We start from the raw sequence: 26,084 nt of genomic DNA, 5'->3' as shown, positions 1-26,084 counted from the left end.
TCTCATGTTGAAAGCTGATGATAAGAGTTACCACAGGAAGTCCCTTTCCCATGTGAATAGAGATTTCTTAGCATTCTGTTGTACATGTTGTGGAAAGGACTGCCACTACCATGTTGGACTCCACAGCCACTGCAGATGCTGCTACCACCATTCCACCATGGGCTCAGATGCATAATCCCTTGAGATCAAATGTGTTCTACTATGTGTATATATATGTATACTGTAGTTGTGAAGGTGTCTGGGATACCTTCTGGACTCTAAAGAAGTGAGACATTCCACACCTGGACAAGAGGAGATGCTGAAGCTAGCAGTATCTTCTCTTTCCACCATAGCATAGAGAAACCACTCAAGGAAGACACCTAGCTTCTCCTTCATTGCCCCAAGAACACCCTGTCCCTTCCTGCCGAGACAATATAAAAGGCAGTCGCTTCCAGAAGTTGGCATCATATATTGAACTGACAGTCAAGAGGGACAGAGCAGTGACTCTTTTGTTACTGTGTAAACATATGAAGGCTGAATGAACTCACTTTATTTTTTTACTTACAAGCACCAAAGCCCACTGCTTTCTGTTCTAATTGAAAGGAGTGACCCGACTGGTACTGCAGCCATTTTTTAGTGTACTTTAGCTGGGACTGTTTTCCTGGCCACCTTACAATATATATGTGTTTATTCGACCCTTTGATAACCACTACGGACAAGACAAAAAAAAAAAACTTAAACGAGGAGGAAATAGGAGATGAAAGAGACAGAACGTCAAAGTTAAATAGTGGAGGATGGTTCAAATAATAGAAAGACAAGAAGTCAAAAATAACGAAGCAGATGTCTTAAATACTGAAATTCAAAACACCTAACTCTAAATACTTTTAATTAATATATGTCCTCCATTAGAGTAAGGCATACAATACTTGCAATACTGCAACTAATTCAAAACTGACAAACTACTACACAGCCATTCAGGTAGCAAAGAAAGAAAGAAAGAAAGAAAGAAAGAAAGAAAGAAAGAAAGAAAGAAAGAAAGAAAGAAAGAAAGAAAGAAAGAAATTCAAATATCCAAAAAATTAGTAATGGAAGAGCACGCTCAGTTGCACGAGGGCAATATTATTAAATGCCTGCCAGTTCCTAAAATGTTCTTGGGATGTTCTTCATAAAAGAAATTTGATTTTCTCTCATTTTCAGCAAAATAAAACATCCTATCCCATTGTGTTATGAATAGATGGATTATGATTCTTCCAGCTGATAAGACAACGTGCCAGAAGTGGAGTGTAAGTTACCACAATAGATTATTCACTAAGCAGTAATGGTCTTCAGGTGTTACCACAAGCAATGTTGTAAGTGGATTAGGGATAATCTGATTTCAAATAAGAAAAGATTTAATTCCAATACAGTTTGATTAGAGGACATTAACAGTAGATGTGAACCAGTGAAGCAGGTTATGACATTGCATACAATTAAAATCTTGGCCCATTTTGTATAGCCTGAGACCACAAAGGTACATGCGCTGCACAGGTTTAAGTCTGCTTTCAATATAGTGATGCAGAATGTATTTTATCAAGAGGTGACCTCAATTTATGGCCTGAAAATCTTGTTGAAAGATTTTGCTTCCAACAATGCCTCAGAATGTGTAGTGTTACACTATTTAAACCCTGATATGGCTTGGAGATACTGTCTATATCCACATAAAACAAAAAGAACTATTAACATATTACAATTAAAACCTAGCTACTGGTATGCCATACATTGTTTATTACAAGTTATAATGAGTTGAAAAAAGTGGATGAGTCATAGATTTGCCTTCTTGTTTTTGGTCTGCCAAAGAAGAAAAGGCAAAAGGAAAAAATATATATATTTTTTAAATGCCAAGTAGAAAGAACAGCAGATCAGATTGATAACAGAATAGGTAATCTTACTTTTTTAAAATACAAAATTTCTAGCTACAAAAAAAATTGGAAAAAATAACAGGAGATAGGCACAGTCAAAAATGAATGCAAATGTCCAAATCAGAAATTCAAAATATACAGATGTCAAATACAAAAATAAAGTCCTAAATGGAGGCCAAAAGATGCAGACACAAGTCAGTCACCAGGACATATTGAACTAAGAAGTTGCACATAAAGTTTCAAAGAAATATTGACAATCTCAGACTATGTAACTCGGCACACACTCCCAGCTTTTGACAATCAGAATTTTCAACTTTTTTAATGTGTTGCATCGATAATGTTACATGCCATCCTGACAAACTGTGGGAAACAAAACCATAACAGCCATAATTTATAAACAACAAAGTACCCATGCTGAATCATAACACAATTTTTAGCATTTTCAGATAACATTCTAATAGTTTTTAGAGGAATTAAAATGTATTTTCCATCTCACCAAATCGCCATAAGATGTAGGAATGATGCAAAAAGAAACAAAGGCAGGTCACAGCAGTTTTGTGTTTTCACTCCTGATATTACTTTATTTTACTTCTGTGATAAATACATTTTAAATTTGCCTACATTACAGGAATCTACATTAGGGATGCATCAGATCTTTGGTTACCAAATGTATTTGGCAAACAACAGCAAAAAGTGGCACATTCGATATAGGGTTGAATGACTAAAACTGCTGCTTCCAAATCTCTCCTACAGTGGTTATCAAAGGCATTTTTAAACAGTCCCTCCTGTTCTATAGGTAATGAGCATTGACTAGATCTTTTTGCTTAACTTTATTCGCTAATTTATCTATTTTCATTTCAATTTTTAAAATATGTCTTCTTTGAAAACATTAACACCAATAACAAAAATTATTTTTCATCAACTTGCAGCTTTATAATTCTGCTTCAATGAAAAGCATAAATAAAAAGTGGAACTGATTTAATATAGATAGATAGATAGATAGATAGATAGATAGATAGATAGATAGATAGATAGATAGATAGATAGATAGATGTAGAGGTAGAGCCCAGCCGGGATGCCCAGGTGGACCGGAGGAGGGCTTGTACCTCCTCCAGACCGCGAGGGGCGACTGCCCTGGTTGTATTGGGGGCCCCGGCGCCTGAAGAAACCTGGAGCCCAGCACTTCCGCCACACCAGAAGCTGGGGAAGAAGACAGGGGACACCCGGAGGGCTTCCAGGTGCGCAGCCGGCACTTCCGCCACACTGGGGTGTGTCTGCGGAGGAATGCCGGGAAGCAGCTGGAGCCCATCCAGGTTCCTATATAAGGGGCCGCCTCCCCTCATTCAGTAGAGGAAGTCGGGTGGAAGAAGGATGGAGCTGGAGAGAGGACTGGAGGCGGCCAGAAAGGCACTTGTGACTGTGAGGCCTGGACTTTGGGGGATCAGTGCCCTCCTGGAACGGGCTGCTCCACAGGAGGACCCTCCACAGGAGATTGGCTGGCGGAAACTGTAGAGGCAAGAGAGATGCAGACCAGAGGGGTGCGTCGGCCTCGGAAGGGGTTCCGAAATTGGGCGTCCCAGGGTGCTGTGATGGACCCTGGGTACGTAGTAGGACCCACTCCGGGGACGTGCTGCCCTCTCGGGATGTGTCGCTCAGACCGACATGTCTTCACTGGCAGTGGGGCACTGTCGCAGGCGGATGGGGGTGGAGCCCAGCCGGGACGCCCAGGAGGACCGGAGGAGGGCTTGTACCTCCTCCAGACCGTGAGGGGGCGAACACCCTGGTTGTATTGGGGGCCACGGGTAGAGGGCTTGGAAGCCCAACCCTGTAGGGGCCCGTGGCCACCGCCAGGCGGCGCCCCGGTGCCTGAAGAAACCTGGAGCCCAGAACTTCCGCCACACCAGGAGGTACTGGGGGGAAGAAAACAGGGGACACCCGGAGGGCTTCCGGGTGTGCAGCCGGCACTTCCGCCACACTGGGGCGTGTCTGCAGAGGAATGCCGGGAAGCAGCTGGAGCCCATCCAGGTTCCTATATAAGGGGCCACCTCCCTTCATATAGTAGCGGAAGTCGGGTGGAAGAAGGACGGAGCTGGAGAAGAGGACTGGAGGCGGCCAGAAAGGCACTTGTGACTGTGAGGCCTGGACTTTGGGGGATTGGTGCTGGAGGCACTGGGTTTGTGCACTGAACTGTTTATTGTAAATATTTGTATAATAAATGAGTGTGTTGGGTGAACAAATGATGTCCGTCTGTCTGTGTCCGGGCCATGTTCCACAATAGATAAATACTTTATTAATCCCAAGGGGAAATTCACATAATCCAGCATTAGGCTTTATGCAATGGCACAAAATCAAATGGTCAAAATATAAATGAAAAATAAGTATTCGATATTTGACCCATTGTTTTGTCAAATTCAGTTTTGGACAAAATTTTTTATTTTGATGTACCACTCATCTGCATAGGCTAAAACATCTGATCTTGCAAAGATTTCAGTTGATGGATATAAAAGCATGTATTTGTTTGTACTGATTACATGTCTTATAAAACCAAGTTTCCAATAGTACAGAAAAAGCAAGAAAAAGGTAATGTGAAAGCTATCCAGTGTACTATTTCTACAACACCAGATGCTATTAATGTAAATCTATGCTACTCAGTGAATGATTAATATAAAGTATATGCTTAATTCCACTGACATCTAAAACACTCATCTATACATTTTACCTTGCTACAGGTTCACAGGGAACTTAAGCCTATTGTTTGGTATCATCGCCCAGGCATCAAAAAGTATATTCAAGAACATACTCACACGAAACCAATTCAAAGATACTATTGAGTCTAATGTACATGTCTTAGGAGCATGGGAGTAAACAGGAGGATCCGGAGAGAGCACACAGCACAGAAAGAATTGACATAATCTGAATAGGCTGAAAATGGGCAGGGATTGGAACTCAGGTACAGCACATGGAATGATAAGGCAGTACAGCTAAACACTGCAAGAATCCCGCCAATATTTAAAGGGATAACTAAGAGTGCAATATCAAATAAGACAAAGTTTACAATGCTTTACATTACATTCAAAAAAAACAACAGCCAGTACATAATTTTAACTATAATAGTGCATTTTAAAAGGTGACAGTTACAATTACATTTCTTGTGTTCTAAGCAACTTACAAACCACAAACGCAGAGATTGATTCTTTTTGTTTACTTTCTTAATTTGTAATATTGGTAGGTTAAGTGACTTGCTTCAGGCCACACAGTAAATTAATAGTAGGGATGGAACCATCAGCTTGGTGTTTCACAGTTTGATGCATCAGCCACTCGGCCATGTACCACACCAGAACTGGAAAAAATCATTACCACTTCCTTACCCTAAATCACCCTGCAATTAATTAGAAAGATATACTTTTGAAAGAAACATTTAATGATTCACTGTTTTCAGTATGAATTTCAGTTCACATACATTCCTTTTCATTTAACTATTTGTAGCTGTTTCTCAGGATTTTAACAATATGGACTTCATGAAATTGTAAGAATGCTAGTTAAGCTTACCCATCGCAAAATATTTGACAACAAATATGTAACAAAGTAAATCAATTTCTCATAATCTGAAAATTTCCAATAAACTATTAGTGAACTATTGAGGGAAGACCTTTTGTTAATATTTTGTGTAGTGCAAAAGTGTGGTATATTAAAAATGACAAAATGTTCTTAAATATCCATCACTCTGTCCATTTTCAGGACTTTTATATTCCAGGTTAAGGTCACAAAGAAGTCAGGAACCAACCCATTTGTGCTCAAGTCAATTCCTGAGCATAGTTACACACTGATCAGTTTTAGTCTCCAGGATGTAGGTGAGAACCAGTGTACTTGCAGAAAAAAATATGCAGACAGAGAACAAGCAAGCTGCCCATTGCAACAGGGTCAGATTGCAAACCCTGTCTCCTAGGCAAGTAAATTCATTAATCAAAATGCCACTGTGAAACTGTGGCACCAATTAACTACCCCTCACAGTTTCACAATGTGGAATACCCAATTAAAAATGTCTACCTATTCACAGATGGAATGAGTTAAAAAATATTAAGATTAAAGTGAAAGGAATCTATAACTTGAATGTTATTCTAGGATAGCTCTATAACTCAAAAGATGTCTTTCAAATAAATTCACTTAAATTCTGCCTTACGTCCTGTTGTTGCTGGGATGGGCTCCAGCCCCCCATGACCCTACTCAGGATTAAGCATGCTTGGAAAATGGCATGTTAAGGTATGGTATGTATATGACAAAAAAGACCATCTTTTGAGAAAATGAGCTGAACACTAGTCAGACACAGGTTCAGTTCATCACTGCCCTCTGTGTATGTTTAAACTTTCTTTAATCAAAAGGTAAAAATAGGATTTCTGTAGAAAATGTAAGGTGTCCTGAACTTTTGAAGCATTTTGGAACAGGTCTAATCTAGGAAATGGTCAGTGGTTGTAGTGGAACCAAATTATTGAAGCATTCGATAGAAGAGAAGTGGGGTAGCGGTGGGAGTAGTCCCCCATGAACCTTCAAGTGATATAATAACATCGGATCGAATAGCAGCTCTCCCATGATACATCAAGCGCCAAAAGATACAAACACATTCTATCAAAGTACGGGGCAGAGTCGTCCTTGAAGCTTCATGGTGCAACGTACTAATATTCACTAGTAAACTATGAAAAGATACCAGTACTCTAACCAGAAGTTGAAAGAGGAACTAATACTGTGTACCACTAAGTACCAGCCCACTTTCAACACTGGAAATGGCACAATATACTGACTGGAATTTGATGGTCATACACAATACTAAGGTATTGCCATTCTGTGAAATTTTACCTTTGAGTTTGTTAGACTTATTCTAAATGTAAGACAATAATATGTAATTCACTGTGTATAATCTCATGGTTTGAAATGTTAACAGCAGTAGACCATGCACCCTGAGCTACCCTCTTGATTTATACAATATTACAGACTGAATTGCTAAATTTAATTGAATTTTAGGCAAGCCTATCCACCATGAGCTACGACTGGGAATAAATGCCTGGATCACCTTCTCATATGAAGGCCCAAGGTAGTATCTCTCTCTTTTTCTTTACTTTTCAACTCTGTGAATTATTGTTAATTGCTCTTCTTAGATTTGTCATAGATGTAACAAATCATTGAGAGTTAATTGCACAAGACCAATCAGGTCAAGCTGTTTGATGACTTTTAGCAGAGTCTCTTTTGGACCTGGAGCAAATAGCAGAAGACTATTCACCTTCTGATCAGAATGTGCATGCCAGTATACAAGTGGGATTTACATATATATTGACAATTTGTTTTTGCCTTCACCATATCTCTCTGTATGCATACTCTCTGTAAAACCAAATGACCAGTATATATTTTAAAAGTTTTGCTAAGACATTCAGGAATTTAAAAAAGCAAAATTAAATCAGCCACTGAGCTATACTTCAACTGCTGGCCTATCAATAAACACAAATACAAACACCCCACCTCAATGTCACCTTATTGGTCAGCTGTAGAAGTAATGGGGGGGGGGCAGTTGCTACAGCGGGCGGGTGTTTGTGCTTGACAGCCACAGTGACCCACAGACCATTCTCTGATTTGTGACTGCTTTCACTAACAAACAGCAGGAAATGTTTAACTAATACCATTTCAAGTAAGTGAAAGTGATATAATACAAGGTTCAGTAGACAATTCCAAGAACTGCTGCCACCTTCTTTATCTTCAGTCAAGCCACAAATTGATGTTTTATAGCATATATGAAAACAGTACAATGAAAAAAAAACACCCTCACCAACTATTTTTGGTCTCAAAATCCTACTGGTGCACCTAAACCACACCCTAAAATCAAATGCAGTCAAAAAATATTGTGTCCAAAGCAGGGCCACCACTGAAACAATCCCCACCATCTCATTTCATAAATTATCAAAAGGTGTGGTGAATACTGCTGCTGCCTCACAGGTCTAGGAAGTTCAAACTTATTGCCATATACTGTATGTGAATACTACTCATAATAATAATGGTTCTTTAATGGCACTTTACTGGGTTGTGTGGTTCCTCATGGACCCATCATTTGTCAAAGAACCATTTTATTCTGTGAAAGGTTGTTTATGTATGGAGCTGGTTCTCTGGGGTTTGAAAAAGTTCCTAATATGTGGACAAAACAGGTACCTAGCAGCATACTGACAGATCAAGAAAACCTGAACTTAGCCTGCACAATTCTATGCAGCAAGAGTCCTTTAAAAATCAGGCATCCAATGGTATTTTATAAATCTGTTATCTATTCATTGTCTCATCTCATCTTACCATTTAAAACTACTTCTCCTGGTGAAGGTCACAGCATGTACTCACAGTTATTTATAGAACCTGTTACAGATCTTAAAAAAATGAAGGTTTCTTCTATATCTTTCATGTGAATGGGTCTTTTGGGAACCACCCCTATGGCATTTTTCTAAAGAAGTGCTTTGTCACCTTTATTTTTAAAAATGTGGGTATTCAGGATTTCCTCTCACATCCTAAAAAGCTAAATGGTCCAATATTTAAATGTATGCATAAATACACTTAGGTTCAGGTTTTCATAAATTTGGTTGTATGCCACTACAATGGATATTACATTAGAACATTTGAACGTTAGAGCAAACTAGATGAGAACAGGCCATTCAGACCAACAAACCTTGCCAGGCCTGTCCACTTAATTCTTCTAAAAAAACATCAAGTCCAGTTTTGAAAGTCTTACTGTCTACCATACTACTTGGTAGCTTATTCCAAGTGTCAATGGTTATCTATGATTTTAAATAAATTGATTATTAAGTGATTGAAGAGTAGACATTCAGCTTTAATTTAAGGGGTTTACCAAAAATATCACATGAGCCAATCTGGAATGACATCTATTTTTCTGCATTAAACCCCCAACCCCCTACCCACCCGTTTCCAGTGGCTCAATAGTATTTGGAAATTTGACTGAAAAGCTGTTCCATATCCAGATGGAAGCAGTTCCCTCATTATTTCATTAACTATTAAGCAGGTAAAAGGTCTGGAATTGATTTGAGGTATGGAATTTGCATTTCGAAGCTGTCACTGTAAACTCTCATAATGAGGTCCAAAGAGCTGTCCCTGCAAGTAAAACAGCCCATCATTAGGCTGAAAAAGCAAAACAAACCCTTAAGAGACAGAAGAAACATGAAGAGAGGTCTAATCAACCATTTGGTGCATTCCTAAAAAGACAGAATGCACTGGTGAACTCAGCAACACCAGAAGGACTGGAAAACCACAGAAGGGAAATGTGCCAGATGATTACTGAATTCTGTCCAAACCAAGAACACTCTCCGTGAGGTAGATCTATGATTGCCAAAGTCTACAATCAAGAGAAGACTTCATCAAAGTAAAGGCAGAGGATTCAAAACAAATTGCAAACCACTGATAAACCTCAGGCATAGGAAGGACAGCTTATAATTTGCCAGAAGAGAGAGGAGCATGCACTAATACTAACCTACTACATGACAAACCACATCAGGATCCAAAATTAGGACCCGAGTGCAACCATGCAACAGGTGACACCTCAGCACCACACTAGTTCGTATGGAATGGAACAGTGTGAGGTTTTCTACAGTGGCTGGAGGCCAATCCTGCCTCCAACCACTGAGTTTTCTCGCAAGTTGAAGGACCTGCTTGCAAATTAATGTAATACCCACTATGGGGCAATTTCAGATTAAGGTCCTTGCTTAATGGCCCAAAGGAATAGACTCACTTTTGGCATTTATGGGATTCAAAGCTGCAGCCTTCCAATTTCTGGTGCAGCCCACTACCCTAAAAGCCAACACTCTCCCTACTAATGGAATAGAATTATCGCATTAAGCGCCTTGAACATGGGAAAGGTGCTATATAAATAAAATATATATGTATTACTATTATTAAAATAATATTAAACAAACTACATGTAATATTTTATGGGTTCACACATGAGAACAATCACAAACATACATTTTACATTAATTTTCTTATAAAAATAGGCAGTAAAATTGTGAGTTATCTTTAATGCCAGCCTTGTATTGTCCAACGTGAACACTTGTGTTTTGGCTACCTTCATCCTGAACTCGAAAAGCAGATCTTAAAAATTATGGATGAACAAGGCCTTATTGAAGTCTTTATCTTTAATAAAACACGATTGAATAGTACGTTTTTATTATGTGTACACTATCTCAGAGTATGCATATAAGGAAAAGCATTATGTAAAAATACGTCTTTGAAAAGTATAATATTTTATACATATCGTACGTAATGTGCAGTATATGTGTATTCATATTATTTATATTTAGATTGTCGCAACCCGGAACTACATTGTATTTTGTAAATGAAGGACACGTGCTCTGCGTGAATTTATATTCTAATGAATCAGAACAAAGCCCTATTGTTACTCTGCAAGCGGTAAAAGAGAATGGTTCACTGTAAATTGGCACGGCTCCTTTTAACCGGGGACTGTTCTTCTATAGCTGGGAATCAGTGGTGTTTAATGCTAAGCAAAGTGTATCTTTGTGGAAAATGTCTTCAATTGATTGTAAAGCCTGCATGCATCTGTACAGAAAAGAAAGAAAAAAGAAATAAGGAGGCACACATCCAACCCTATCACACCTCACAAACCCTCAAAAACATCTTTCTTCATTTGTGCTTCTCTGGTCGATGTGGTGAACTCATCTAGAATAGCGGATTCAGAAAATTGATAAACAGAAAATTGACAGTCGTTTACATTTGTATTTTGATTTAAACGTTTACAATCAGGGGATCATTTCATATGTTTTCAAGCGCAGTAGCTCTACCTCCATATCGCTAAAGTAGCCTAGACAGAAACATCTAATCCACAACGTGTATAAAAACGAGTTTACTGTGCTCGTTCGCGATTAATGCTCATTGACTATTGACACGCAATTCAATGTTGTAAAACCTGAAACGTTCAAACCAAATAGCAACATGTTGTGGTTGAATGAAGGACAGAGGCGGGCAAATTGTTTCTCCTTGTACTGGACACTAACCGATTTGATTTACGGTCATATAACAGTTCACCTATTTATTCGTCAGTTCAAGGACAGGACAGACGGGTTCATTTGGTAGCTGGAAGGCGGATGTCCCATGTTTTCGACTTCTGCTCTCAGACAGGTTTGAATTAGGACGGACCCCATATTACGACTTTTCAGCATCGTAAGTACGCGAGTAAACGAGAGAATACAATGTGCTTATAGTGCTAATAATTTCTGTCATATTAAACATAAAACTCATTGTAAGGTGGTGCAGTGGTAGCGCTGCTGCCTCGCAGTTAGGAGACCCGGGTTTGCTTCCCGGGTCCTCCCTGCGTGGAGTTTGCATGTTCTCCCCGTGTCTGCGTGGGTTTCCTCCGGGCACTCCGGTTTCCTCCCACAATCCAAAGACATGCAGGTTAGGTGGATTGGCGATTCTAAATTGGCCCTAGTGTGTGCTTGGTGTGTGGGGTGGGTGGCACCCTGCCCAGGATTGGTTCGTGCCCTGTGTTGGCTGGGATTGGCTCCAGCAGACCCCCGTGACCCTGTATTCGGATTCAGCGGGTTAGAAAATGGATGGATGGATGGAACTCATTGTAAGATAAAGAAGGTAATATTCACAAACCGGGTTATGAAATATTTTCATCAAAATTAAATATACAAAAAGCGAAAGATTGTCGTTAGATTTTCAGTGATGCTGTACATTCTTAAAAATATCCGTGTCAGAGTTGTTCTTTAGAGCGATGCCATAGGGGAGCCATATTTGGTTCCCAAAAGAACCATCCACCAGAAAAAACCGTTATGTATTTAGATCCTTAGCAGGCTTCCTAAGCAGCAAGGAATAGATAACAGATTTGTAAAATACCAGTGACTTCCGCATTTTAAAGACACTCTTGCTATATACTGTAAAACAGACTAAGTTCAGGTTTACGTTGTATCCAGTCTACTATACAGTAAGTATTTCTGTTTTGTTCGCATATCAAGAACCAATTTCATATGCGCAGAACCTTTCCCAGAATGTAACGGTTCTTTACCAAACAAAGGTTCCCCAAGGAATCACACTTTCCAGTTAAGTGCAATTAAAGAAACAGTTCTTTTAAGATTGTAATATAAAATAGCTTGAATATAGTGCTCCAATTTGACCTTAATATGAGATAATAACAAATAATGAGAAATATACTGAGAATGTTTTGGGTACTGCCTCTGATGTACAATTCTTTTGTCATTTCACTTTGATTATAGGCTGTTGGCGAAGAATGTAGTTCTTGACGTTGTTCATACCGTGTAACTATTCAGAATCGTGCCGTTGCGGAAAACTGAAAGGTTAGTGAAGATTGTTCTTTGAAATTTGCGCTCTGAATGGTAATTTTCGCACTCCTAGACAAAAGCTTGAGATGCAATGTTGAAGACTGCTATGGAATTCTGCCGGTAAATGAAACAATGTTCGCGTGTTTGCCTTTATGCAAGCTTGTGTTTGCGCTAGCCTGTAGACTACTTGGCAAGTGTCAAAGTGAGGCGTGCAAAAGGTGTGACTTGGAACCGAAGCGTACGTGGTGCCTCCCTCTGTTTTGTCTGCTTGCCTGTCACGAGTGTTTACTCTTCGTGCCTGTGTGTGCTGGGTGGAGGTGCGGGCGTCTACTAGAAGCAATACTCCCTAACAATTGTGTGCATTTTTAACTGCAACGAGACAGTTTGTGGTTTGGCCTTTCTTCTGCACTGTTGAGAACCGTATTACAGCCATACAGCAGCCACCTCTGCGCCACCGTGCCGCCATAACGAACAGGGTACTATGAATTAACGAGTTGTCGGCTGAAGTACAGTAAGCAAAAGGCAATCGCAAGTAATATAACATAATGTGACATATAGAAACATTTTCAAACCAGTTTAGTTAAGTTTAGCGTCGCGGAGGAGGGAGGAGAAGCCTATTCTGGCACTGGGTACAAGGCAGGAGCCGACCCTGTACTGGACGCCTATTCATCACTAGGCACACTCTCGAACGCGCCCCCGGGAGGATTTTGAAACACCTATTTACCAAGCACAAAAGTGTCTGGCAGGCCGCCAGTCCTTTCGCAGGACCCAACGCGCACAGCCCCACACTTAGTTTACACATGGCCAGTTTGATTTCGTCTGGCAAAGCAACGCGTTTCTGGGGACTGAGAAATAAAAATCCGAATACCCGAAAGAAACCCCGCATAGACATAGAATTTGATAACTCCACACGGAAAACAGTCAGGCGCTTGATTCAACCCGGGGTGCCTCAGGAGCGAAAGCGGCGGTGCTGCTAAACGCTTGGGGGCAAATAAATAAAGCCACTGTTCTTTGGCGACATAATTCAGCGTTAGGAAACGCGACACAACGTTAAACACACGTGCTTGTTGTGGTCTGTGACGAGCGAACACGAGAACGGTATACACGTGTTAAGGTTCAAAAAGGGTCATGAAATAAATACACATAAAACCAGACACGTCAGTTGAGATCTTCGCCCCGTTAAAATGAACTTGAAAAGTAGTTTTTATTCAAGTGCTGCCTCAAACGCCCCAGGGAAGCAGCGCAGACTCCACTTTTTTTTTTAATCTGGATGCCGATCAGGAATCTGCATTTGCAACAGGACGGCCTGGCGAGGGCATGTGGCTTTTGCGTTTCACGACGCAGCGAGGCTGTCATTAATGCACTATAATTATATAACAGAAAAAATTACAGGGTTTTACTGGATAAACCGGGTGTTTGTGCAGTTTAGCGATGTGTGGCAGGTTGCGAGCTCCTAAGCAGCCGAGGGCCCCGTGCCTGAGCGCATTTGGAGATTTTATTAATCTGGCTAAGAGCTCGGAGACTGGTCTTGAGTTAATATGTCCGCACAGCAAAGGCAGACAGGCATGACTGAATAGGGAGCCGACTGTGTTTCAGCTTGGATTAGCAAAACGGCAGGCGGAAAAAAAGAGAAGGCGAGATCACCAAAAGCAGATTTAAAAGTGGGGGAGGTGACGGGGAAAACAAACGTAAGAATAGGAATGAAAATGCAGTGCGACACATTAGCGGCGACTCATACCGAAAAGCGCGTGGGTAACTGGGGGAAAGACAAAAATCACGCAGAAGCGATTTATGACTTAGGCTTTAAGGTCTCTGCAGACAGTTTGGCTTTACCGGAATTTATAGTCGAAACAAATCCGCGAATGTCACGAGCCCACCTTGGTCTGAATGCACACACGGAAAGAGAACGTGTGTTACAGTACTTGAACGATTTAGACGGATAACTTTATGCTGAAGTAGCTCTGCTGACTCTAAGTAAGGTGTCCATGGTTCGTGACCTGGGTCCTCCTTGCGTGAAGTTTGCGTGTTCTTCCCGTTTTTGTTTCACTCCGGTTTCCTACCACAGTCCAGAGACATGCCGGTTGGGTGGATTAGCGGTACTAAATTGGCCCAAGTGTGTGGTTGGGGTGAGTGAGTGTGTGTGTGTGTGTGTGTGTGTGTGTGTTTTCGCCCTGCGATGGACTAGCTCCCTGTATAAGGTTTAATTCCTCCTTGCGCTCCGTGCAACCTGGAATGGGCTTCTACGACCCTGTTCAGGACTACGCGGCTAAGAAAATGACCGACAAAGAAACACTAATCTTTTTCATGATACGCGTAGTATTAGTTTACATTCATTTTGAACAGATATGAAAAGACACTAATTCGCAATTTTAAACCTAGACCCATTCACAGCATGTGGCCATATCAGCATGAACGTCAGTCAGTCAGCCAGTCATTTTCCAACACTCTACATCCTAACACAGGGTCACGGGGGTCTGCTGGAGCCAATCCCAGCCAGCATAAGGCACAAAGCAGGAACAAATCCCGGGCAGGGCGCCAGCCCACCTCGCAGCATGAACGTCTTAAGCCATTATATTGTTTCTAATTTTTTTTTTATTAGACTGTTACATTTATTTCTAACGAGACGTCTAATTATTTAAGGAAAGTCAAAATGTATAAATAATTATTGACAAACATACGTCCAATAAGACGTTGCACACTTTCCCCCACAAATGTGTACATTTACAGGAAAAAATGCACAAGCATTCACACTATAGCTTGGTCATCAAAAGCGCTGTACGCGAGGATTTAGGCATCCACTTCGCTCGATGTCGTCCAAATGTAATATTATTTGTCAAAACCATCTAACATTTAAACAGTTGCATGTATTTATTGGGAACTGGCGTTGCTAAATTGGCCCGTGTGTGTCTGTTCCTACCTTGACTCCAGTGGTTACTGAGATAGGCTGTATCTTCCATGCGACCATGCTCTGGATAAAGCAGGTTTGGGAGGATGGGTGGATGTATTTATTGTTTGTGCAATGCATGCACGTGTTTATTTGTTAGTTATTTTACTTATCTCTTGATTTGATTTCAAAATACAGCTTTAAAAAATGAGCCCTGTTGTGTAGACACTTTTTTGCCTTGAGAATTTTACAGATGTAGAGTGAGAAGGAAAAACATCACAGTTGGGTGGTGCATGTCTATTCAAGAATCAGTTGTTTTTAAATGAGGCTGGCTTTTCGAGACATCATAATTAATTAAAAAATAAGTTTCTGTACATAACATAAATAAATCTGCCGGAGACTCAGGAGTATATAAATATGTTACATGGCCACACATAGTGGTGTATATAGTATGTCGCACGACAGAGTATAATGTTTTAGTTTTTAAGACACTAAGTTTGGTTTGGAAACAAACAAAGTTGCTGACCCTTGCTATTCTTTGGTTGTATGTGGTTAATATCCTTTGGAAATAATTGTACTGTAACTGTAATGCCCCTTGGGAAAAGTGTTTTTTATAAATATACAGAGGTTTGTTTTAATGGCAAACGTAAAAAGCGTGTTTTACTTTCACAGTGGCTTCACAGCAAAACTATACAATCATGTACAGAAAGCACTCAATCAAATAAATTAATTACAATATCGTCTTGGGGGTATATGCTGTATGTACTTGGTCTCAAATAGAATGTTGAACCAGGAAGCCCGATTAGTCGACTGACCTGATTGTTTTCTTCATACCTGTCATAGATGATTGTTTTCCGGCTCTTAAGAACCCAGTCATGGTATATATAAACAACATATAAACCATAATATGTATACTCTCGCCCCCTCCCCATATGTGTGTGTGTATGTGTGGGTGTGTGTGTGTGTGCGTGTGTGAGAGTGTGTGTTAATTGTTTGCAACATTCATTAGGGTGGTGTTACTAAGCTCTACGTTATTCTTTACGGTGTAAATATATGGATTTTAACAACAATAGTTGCTAAGGTTATTAGCAGCGTTGAAACGATAGGCAAAAAGCCTCAGCGGCCGATAGCATTATATTGTCCTATAAGTGGTAAATAACATTGTATTGTACAGTAGTCAAAGTGATATCATAGAATATTATATACGATTTTCAAAGCATAGGTCTATGCAAAGTTTACAAAGTCACACAGATAGAGGATACTGATATGTCTTTTCAATTGCTGCAACATACGAACACAAAGGTGTCGTCCGTGATTCCCAGCCAACATCCCTCAGTTAAGACGGGCGTTAGAATACTTGAACGTCGAGTAAAATGACAGTGTAGGCGTTTCAGAAAGGCAAATGCCCCCTTGGTTGCCACTACAAGTATGACCAAAACTTTGCCAACTCATTACGAATGCTTTCCCTCGCAGTTCCCATGATTCGTTCTGGTTCTGTTCTTGCGTAAAATTAAAAAAAAAGTTTAGTTTCGAAATAACAAAGCGTCCTCGCGCATGTGAAATCAAAAGATATGCGCTCTTACTCAGCCTTCGCGATTCTTAAGGGGGGTTAGCGAACTTTGCTAACAATTAGGAGAACTTGCAAATGTTTACATTTTCTCGCCATGTATTTTTTTCAGTGTAAATATGGAATTGGTTTAGGTTTCCATTCCTTTCTGCGTGAAAATATTTCACAAGAGTGTATTCTTTAAGTGATCGTTCATAAATCTGTTTTCACATTTAGGTAGCACGGATGCGACTGTCATGTTCCAAAACCAAAAGGTCCCATTGTTACTTTAGAAGCTTGTGGGAGATTGTGCTGTGAAATTGTAAAGGCTGGTTGGTTTGGATATTGAGCGAGCAAGTGGAAATAAGCAGATGTTATTTTCAGAACTGCACGGTTACACTCTTTCTGAAGAAAATCTGATTTATTAATTTTTAAAATGCTGCATACAATTTATGACAAAAATCACTGCTGTGGCGATTTTAGTAACTAGACGATGGGGATTTAACAAGCAGGCTAGTGCATCTGAACGTTAAATTACTTTGTGATTTCTACCCATATGTGAACCATGGCTAAAAATATCGGTGATCAGTGATAATTGGGGGAAAAAACTGCATCCCGAAAAGTCGTTTTTAGTACAAGATCATCCTCATTACGTACTGTCTAGTACAGAAAGTCATATTCTGAAGATGGTTACCTATCAGAAACCATCAATTACTTTGTTCATTTATAAGGCTTATTATTTTAAAAAGTTCAGATAATGAAAGCATTTCATTTGTAATAGGTGATCTTTTTGTCAGAATTCAAGAAGTTTTAGAAGCAATACAGATGTAAAGGCTAGAAATGTACTGCCTAGCCGCATTGTTTAATAAAGAAATATATCAAAGTTAATCTGTGACGTTGAATGTATTATATTTAACACATGTTGGCTGCCTGTGTATTTTAGGAGTCTTTTACAGCGAAAAGTAGAATTTCTAGTTATTTTGTGCCACATAATTTATAGGCCTAAGCAGGCACATAACTGTATTGTATTATCGGGCGAAATGAGTGAGTACAAGAAATGAGTGCTTTAATTTTGTGTATTTCGGATTCAGAATGTATCCATATGTTTTGCAGTGCGATCCATAGTTTAATTTGAACACATTATAATGACCTGCTTTTATTTTTCACGCCGTTTTTTATACCCAGGATGTACCTTTTTAGTACTTTGCTTTGCTACATGCATTTCCATTTTTTTATGTACAGAATTTGAATAAAGTTTTAAATAGGTAATGAGTTGTTCCGTGCTGGGGGAAGGGGCACAGTTGTCAGAGGCTATTTATCTCTCAGCATCCGCGCCGCGCCACACAGCGCCTCCAGCACTCGAGTCGCCTCGCAGTAACAATAGCGCACATCAGTAGCCTTTCAAGCGCTTCACTGAATGAAAGGATTGCGGAAGACGCCGAGTCATGCTCCACCAGTCAGGGCTTCTCACCCCTCCTCCTCCTCCTCCCCGTTCCCCCCCAACCCCCCGCCCCCGCTTTTTTTTTCCATGCAATTCACTATCAATCCGGCCGATCTTCTCCTCTCGGCTGACGAGTTCAAATGCAAAGCCGCGGAGTTCAGCTTTGGTCGATCTACTTGATATGTCATTAGGCTCTCAAACAGTAACGGTATTTCGCTTTTAGGCTTGTTCGTCGCTGACTGTGCAATGCCCGTTTGATTTAACTCCCCGATTTTGTATATGGATTATGGGTATTCGAGATAGATAGATAGATAGATAGATAGATAGATAGATAGATAGATAGATAGATAGATAGATAGATAGATAACATTTACCTATTTTTCAATAGTCAGTCTTTATTAAAGCTGGTAGAGTTCTAAAGATGCATGTGACCACCCATACTTTTACTAGCTCCATTAGTTTCTGTTCTGGGTAAGGATGATGTAAGCAGCAGTGGCTAAGAACATTTTTTTTTAGATTTTTCTTTAGAAATTTAGTTGTTTTGCTTATTTTGTGTACAACCTTCTTTTTGTGCAAAATTCTGTCACAATAGTTCATCACCAACGATGAACTGAAAGTGTTCAAAGCACAGTTATTTCAGTAGGTGTACAAGGGTTCTATATTTGATATTACTACTCTAGAGTTAATGCCTTGCAGTAAGGAGACTTGGGTTCACATCCAGGGTCCTAACTGAGCAGAGTTTGCATGGTCTCCCTGTGTCTGCAGGGGTTTCCTTTGGGTGTTCCAGTTTCCTCCCCCTATGTCTACTGGATTTGTGAATTTGTCCTGTGATGGACTGGCACCCTGTCCAGGGTTTGTTCAGGGCTTGTGCCCTATACTAGCCATAGGATAAGCGCAACCACTTCCCCATAACCCTGGTGTAGATTAAGCGGGTTAGAAAATTACATGACTTTACAGTTAAGGACTACTCTAAAGTTCCTGCATTTTATAGAAAAAAAAAAAAACAAAATACACAGATACATAGTTCATTTTTGTACATTTTCCAGGTGCAAACACCAGCTTGCATTTTTAGACCTAAAGATTGTTAATTGTTTCCATTGTTTTAATCATTAACAGTCACCTAGCCTTTCCGATAATAAAAATACCATATGCCCTCCTAAAATTATGGTTCTTTAATGGCACTTTACTGAAGTGTGTTCCTAAAAGAACCATTGCTTGACAAAGAACCATTTAAATCTGGGAAGGTTTCTTTGAATATGAAATTGATTCTTTGGGCTTTAAAAACACTCCAAATATGTGAACCAAACAAAAATCTTTCATGTGTACTAGGCTACCAAGCAGGATACAACAGATGAAGAAAACCTGAACTTAGCCCGTGTTATAGTGTGGAGCAAGAGTCCTTTTAAAAAAGGGAGCTTTTTGGTACTTTACAAATTTGTTTTCTTCTATTCAAGGGTACTTATGAAACATGTTACAGATGAAAATAAATGATGGTTCTTTCAGGATCCTACATGTGGATGGTTCCTTACAGAACCAAAACACAGGGCCTTCTTAACATATAAGCACTGGCCGGGGGGCCCCAAGAGCATAGGGGCACCCAATATTCCTGATGCCTGTTTGATTCTGTTTTTCTATCAAAACAGGAGACCCAGTGGTGGCTATGATGCTGTTAAACTGATGCCTCTATGTCTCTGGCTTGAAGAACCACTCTGGAACCTTTATTTTTAATACTATACATATCTGTAAATTGTCTTTACTTCTTTTTGTTGATCATGGCTGTTGATATCCAGAGATTAACCTGCAACAGAAGCATTTCTTCCTAAGAAAATGACACAAATCAACAGTACCTCACAAACTACAGGACACCACATACTTAAATTACTAGTATTAGTATTAGTAGTATTATTATCATTTGTACAGAGTTGTTTGTAGCTGTATTTATAAACAACGTGTAATTCCCTATGGTAAACAAGAATGCAGGTTATTTGAAATATTTAAAAGAAAATGGCCTAATTGAGCAAGCAAGTTAACAGAAATCACCGTCTACTCTTACACAAGAAAAGGATGAATCAGAAGTTACTCTAAGACATACACAGGTTCACATCCAACCAATGAGTTTACATCCTCCAGCTGACCTGTCAGTATGTCTTTAGATTGATTATGACAGGAAGACGGAGGAAACATCAACAAAAAACATGCAAGAAGCATACAGTTTCAACAATGTTGTTATTTTCACACCAAGAACTGGGTGTTCAGTACCTTAGTCCATTAAATTAGTCACCCATAGCAAATAAGTATATTCTTTAAAATAGATGTTAGAAGGAACATTTGATTGTCAATGTGGCTTTCATGTAAACTGTACTATGTTATAGTGTGCAAATGTTTAGCATTGAAAACACTGGTTGTTTACCTGTAACCTACTGCTGAAGCTTTACTGAGCTGAAAAGAAGATATAGGTGTGCCTGTGGCACAAGAAAGACTATAGATGCAATCTATATCCCCATGGAATATTAATATTTTATATCAATTATAAAAGGTAAAGAAAGATAGAAGGATGAAACAGATACAAATTACAGTGTGTTTAAATAATCTGTGGCTATAAATACTGTATCTGAATTTAATTGTATTTGTTTTTTAAAGTCCTAAAAGTTAAGACATTTGGAGGAGGAAGGTAATTTCACAGCATGTTCTGAAAATCATGAAATGTATATTTATCTAGAGCTTAACTAATTCTTAAGTATTATTTAATTGTGACCTTTCACAATTTATCATTTTCCCAGTTCAATATTGTCCACAGTCATGTCCAAATGTTCAGGCTAAGCTGCAATCCAAAGTGGATAGATAGATAGATAGATAGATAGATAGATAGATAGATAGATAGATAGATAGATAGATAGATAGAGTCATATGAAAACGTTTGGGAACCCCTCTCAGCCTGCATAATAATTTACTCTACTTTCAACAAAAAAGATAACAGTGGTATGTCTTTCATTTCCTAGGAACATTTGAGTACTGGGGTGTTCTCCGAACAAAGATTTTTAGTGAAGCAGTATTTAGGTGTATGAAATTAAATCAAATGTGAAAAACTGGCTGTGCAAAAATTTGGGTACCCTTGTAATTCTGCTGATTTGAATGCATGTAACTGCTCAATACTGATTAGTTGCAACACCAAATTGGTTGGATTAGCTCATTAAGCCTTGAAGTTTAGAAGCAGGTGTGTCCAGTCATGAGAAAAAGTATTTAAGGTGGTCAGTTGCAAGTTGTGCTTCCCTTTGACTCTCTTCTGAAGAGTGACAGCATGGGATCCTCAAAGCAACTCTCAAACAATCTGAAAACAAAGATTGTTCAGTCCCATGGTTTAGGGCATGGGTGTCAAACTCCAGGCCTGGAGGGCCGCAGAGGGTGCAGGTTTTCTTTCTAACCCTTTTCCTAATCAGTGTCCAGTTTTCACTGCTAATTAACTTCTTTTCCCTCTATTTTAATAGCCCTGTTTTTAAAGATTAAGTGTCCTGAACTGATTCTTTTCTTCATTAAATGACAGCCAAAGAAAAATGAGATGTGAAACGAGCCAACAGCTGACCAGCTAAATTGGTGCTTCAAACTCCAACCAGTTCCTTAATGAGAAGCTGATTCTTGCTGTTAATTAAACCCATTTTTCAATTCCATGGCTTGTTGCTGCTCTCTTTTTGCCACAGCAGACATTTCCAAAACTGTTGATACTCTGTTTTTTTCCAAGAACTCCTTAAAGGGTTTGGTAACCTGAGGGATCCACCTTACTGAGACCTTCATCTTTATTTTCAGATTTTTTTTGATGGGTACAGGTGAGCTGGTCATGTCCTGCTTGTTTTATGTCTCATTACTGTCCGGCTGCTAATTAAGGAAAAAACAACTAAGGGGCCTGAGTCAAGCTAATTAAAGCTAAGGCTAAAGAAGTTAATTAGCATCAAACTCTGGTCATAAATTAAGAAGCTGGTTAGAATGAAAATCTGCAGCCACTGCAGCCCTCCAGGACTGGAGTTCTGCACCCCTGGTGTAGGGGAAGGCTACAAAAATCTATCTCAGAGGTTTAAACTGTTAGTTTCAATTGTAAGGAATGTAATCAGAAAATGGAAGGCCACAGGCAGAGTTGCTGTTAAACCCAGGTCCGGCAGGCCAAGAAAATTACAGGAGCGGCATATGCGCAGGATAATGAGAATGGTTACAGACAACCCACAGATCACCTCCAAAGACCTGCAAGAACATCTTGCTGCAGATGGTGTATCTGTACATCGCTCTACAATTCAGCACAATTTGCACAAAGAACATCTGTATGGCAGAGTGATGAGAAAGAAGCCCTTTCTGCACTCATGTCACAAACAGAGTTGCTTGTCAGTATGCAAATGCTCATTTAGACAAGCCAGATTCATTTTGAAACAAAGTGCTTTGGACAAATTGAGTTATTTGGTCATAACAAAATGGCGGAAGAAAAACACCGCATTCCTAGAAAAACACCTGCTACCTACTGTCAAATTTGGTGGAGGTTCCATCATGCTGTGGGGCTGTGTGACTAGTTCAGGGACTGGGGCCCTTGTTAAAGTTGAGGGTCGGATGAATTCAACCCTAATATCAACAAATTCTTCCGGATAATGTTCAAGCATCAGTCACAAAGTTGAAGTTATGCAGGGGTTGGATATTCCAACAAGACAATGAGCCAAAACGCAGTTCGAAATCTACAAAGGCATTCATGCAGATGAGAAGTACAATGTTCTGGAATGGCTGTCACAGTCCCGTGACTTGAATATCATCGAAAATCTATGGGATGATTTGAAGCAGGCTGTCCATGCTCGGCAGCCATCAAATGTAATTGATCTGGAGAGATTTTGTATGGAAGAATGGTCAAAAATACCTCCATCCAGAATCCAGACACTCATCAAAGGCTATAGGAAGCGTCTAGAGACTGTTATATGTGCAAAAGGAGGCTCAACTAAGTATTGATGTAATATCTCTGTTGGGGTACCCAAATTTATGCACCTGTCTCATTTTGTTATGATGCATATTGTACATTTTGTATTACTCCAATAAACTTAATGTCACTGAAATACTACTGTTTCTATAAGGCATGTCATATATTAAAAGGAAGTTGCTACTTTGAAAGCTCAGCCAATGATAAACAAAAATCCAAAGAATTAAGAGGGGTTCCCAAACTTTTTCATATGACAGACAGATAGATAGATAGATAGATAGATAGATAGATAGATAGATAGATAGATAGATCAGCTCTATAAAATTCAGGTGCAATATTATATGCAATAATATGTATAAAAGTAACATATTGCTTAAGTTTTATGGAACAGAGGCTCACATTTTTCCTCTTGGCCTTGGTTCAACACTCGGGGCAAAATGCCAATGGTTCTGATCATGCTAGAGATGTTATGTTATCTACTAGGCGCCACATTTCCTTATTGAAGACAAATTCTCAACTGGTGAACTTCATTGCTTTGCTATGACCCACTTCCTTGTGACCTGCGCTTTGGATTGTGGGTCATGAAAAAGGAACGAGTTCTTGGGTAAACATACAGTTGTGAAGCTGAAGTTCATAAAGTATCTGAGTGTGGGCAGTGAAAGCCAGAATGGATAACTTTGCAAGCACAAATCTAAGTCAGAACTACACACAAAAATGTATAAATACAAATTTCAAGGAAAAAAATATTTTGAAAAAATGAATGGATTACATATTACATGAAAGATGCTCTGTGGATGTTTAAATGGCAGACATTTTCTCATGGAATGTATTAGGCTTTGCCTTTTATTCAGAAATTGCATTTCTAGGAAAAAATATAAATATAAATAACATGACCTAATCCAGCCATCGAGAAGAAAATACTCCAGCTCTTTCCAAACGTTGCTAACCAAGTTCTTTAATCACTGTGAAAACATTACTGTACATACTGTATCATGACGTCACTTCCAAAACATTTCATTTTAAATAAGCATGTCTGAAGAAGTAGTGAAGAACGTTCGGTATCTATGAGTCAGGGAAGGACTTAATATAAAAAATAGTAAGCATGAACATTAAAATAATCATAAGGTAAAATAGTCACATTTTACTTTACAGATATGAACTGCATAGTTCATTTTAAACCTTACTGTTAATATGAAAAAGAAATAAATATACACTAAAAATTTCAATTAAGTAATTTTTTCTTAAAGATTCTAAATTAGGGGTTGCAGAGTTCATCAACATAAATTATCTTTGTATATTTATTTATATGTAAATAATGACAGTTAATTTAAGGTACTTAATACACAATTCAGCAATTAAAGACATTTTTCTGGCATTTGAACTAAAGAAAATTTTACCGATTGATTACATTATAAATGACAAAATAAACACACGGTAACAAAGATCAGAGAAGGCCAAGGAAATAAAAATCAAATGTGAGATGAGCTTGCAATTGTTGTACTGATGATGGCAGAGGAAAACAACAAGGGACCATTGGTCAACGTGTGTGATGGAATTAACATTATCCATTCATCATTCCGCTCCATTGTATAGAACAACCTCTTCTGTTATCCACTTACAGCGTCACAGGGACTCAGGTTAATCCCAGCCTTACTACGCACAAGGCAATAACCAGCCTTGAACGGGATACCACATTCACTCAAAGAGTTTTTTTTTCCTTTTGCCAGGCACGTTTAACTTAATATATTCCGTTTCAACTTAATTATTATTATTGAGACGCTGTAGCGCAGGTTGCCTAAGGCCCTGAAGGTTCAGGTAGAGATGAATGGATCGGTAGGCACTTTAATAACGTAATTTATTTCAAAATAAGTATCAAGATATGTGTGTGTGTGTGTGTGTGTGCTTTTAAAGCTGTGTTTATAATCCTTAGAGTTTTATGTTTGTTGTTTTCCATGTGTTTAGTTTGTAACAATTTAGTATTTGTATATCAACTCAACCCTTTGGATTTTTCCTTGGAAATTCACTTAAAGAAAATCATCAGATTATGAGTGGTCAAGTATAGTTTGTGTGCATTGAAATACAAAAGAAAAAACAAAAGGTGGAAAATGATATGCGGTTTAATTCACCCATCCAGTCATCCATCCATTATCCAACCCGCTATATCCTAACTACAGGGTCACGGGGGTCTGCCGGAGCCAATTCCAGCCAACACAGGGTGCAAGGCAGGAAACAAACCCTGGGCAGGGAGCCAGTCCACCGCAGATGTGGTTTAATTTACATGATCAAATCATCATCCTAATATTTCATTTGTTTAATTTTACTTTCACCTTTTAAACACAACAGTGGCTCATTTTTCAGTGGTTGTATCCATTTAAAGTCGCCCTTTGTGGATAGTTGAATGTGTAAGCTTCTGGCTGTGGATGCTATGATAATCGCACCATCAGCGCTAGCAAAGGCACAACACCAGCTCCTGAATTGGTGACATGATAACTCACTGTACTCTAGAGATGCATGGAGTTTATGGAAAGTCAATGACACTCTAGCAGGTTCTTTTTATTTAACCACTTCTGCCTTCTCTGGCATCAGTAGCAAGACAGGTACAAAACCTTGATGAAAAAAGGGTTTTGTTACAGGGCGCATTCAAGTGGTGGAACAGTTAGTATCAAAAGGTGACATACAGTGTTGTAGCAAGGGCAGAATTGTCATAGTCTTTGTGAGATGCCCTCCATTTTACAATTAGAATTTAAAATTACAGCTATTACAGTATGAGTCGAGATATACATCATCACTTTCTCTCTCTCTTTGTATATATATATATATATATATATATATATATATATTGTGAACGCTGGCCCCGGCACAGACAGACGGACGACATGTTTTCACCCAACACACTTTATTTATACTATTTACAATGGTTGTGCTCACGTGCACCCCCAGTGCCTCTTGCACCGATCTCCCCAAAGTCCAGGGCCCACAGTCTCTTTGCCTTTGTCCTGGCCGCCTCCCGTCCTCTCTCTCCAGCTCAGTCCTTCTGCCTCCCGACTTCCACCCCTCACT

At 39.3% G+C, this 26,084-nt stretch overlaps 1 protein-coding gene across 1 annotated transcript in view; it reads left to right on the top strand.

Annotated features, from left to right (window-relative positions):
• The window catches only part of bcor (BCL6 corepressor), a 105,394-nt gene that overhangs the window by 7,576 nt on the left and 71,734 nt on the right, over positions 1–26,084 (top strand). The window contains exon 3 of the mRNA XM_039746298.1: positions 6,894–6,963. Coding sequence (XP_039602232.1) covers positions 6,894–6,963 — 70 coding nt within the window. The remainder of the gene's footprint in view (positions 1–6,893; positions 6,964–26,084) is intronic.

This window comes from Polypterus senegalus, chromosome 2, assembly GCF_016835505.1.
Source record: "Polypterus senegalus isolate Bchr_013 chromosome 2, ASM1683550v1, whole genome shotgun sequence".
NCBI lineage: Eukaryota > Metazoa > Chordata > Cladistia > Polypteriformes > Polypteridae > Polypterus > Polypterus senegalus.
Note: the sequence above shows the minus strand (reverse complement) of the source record. Positions and strands in the feature narration are given on the sequence as shown.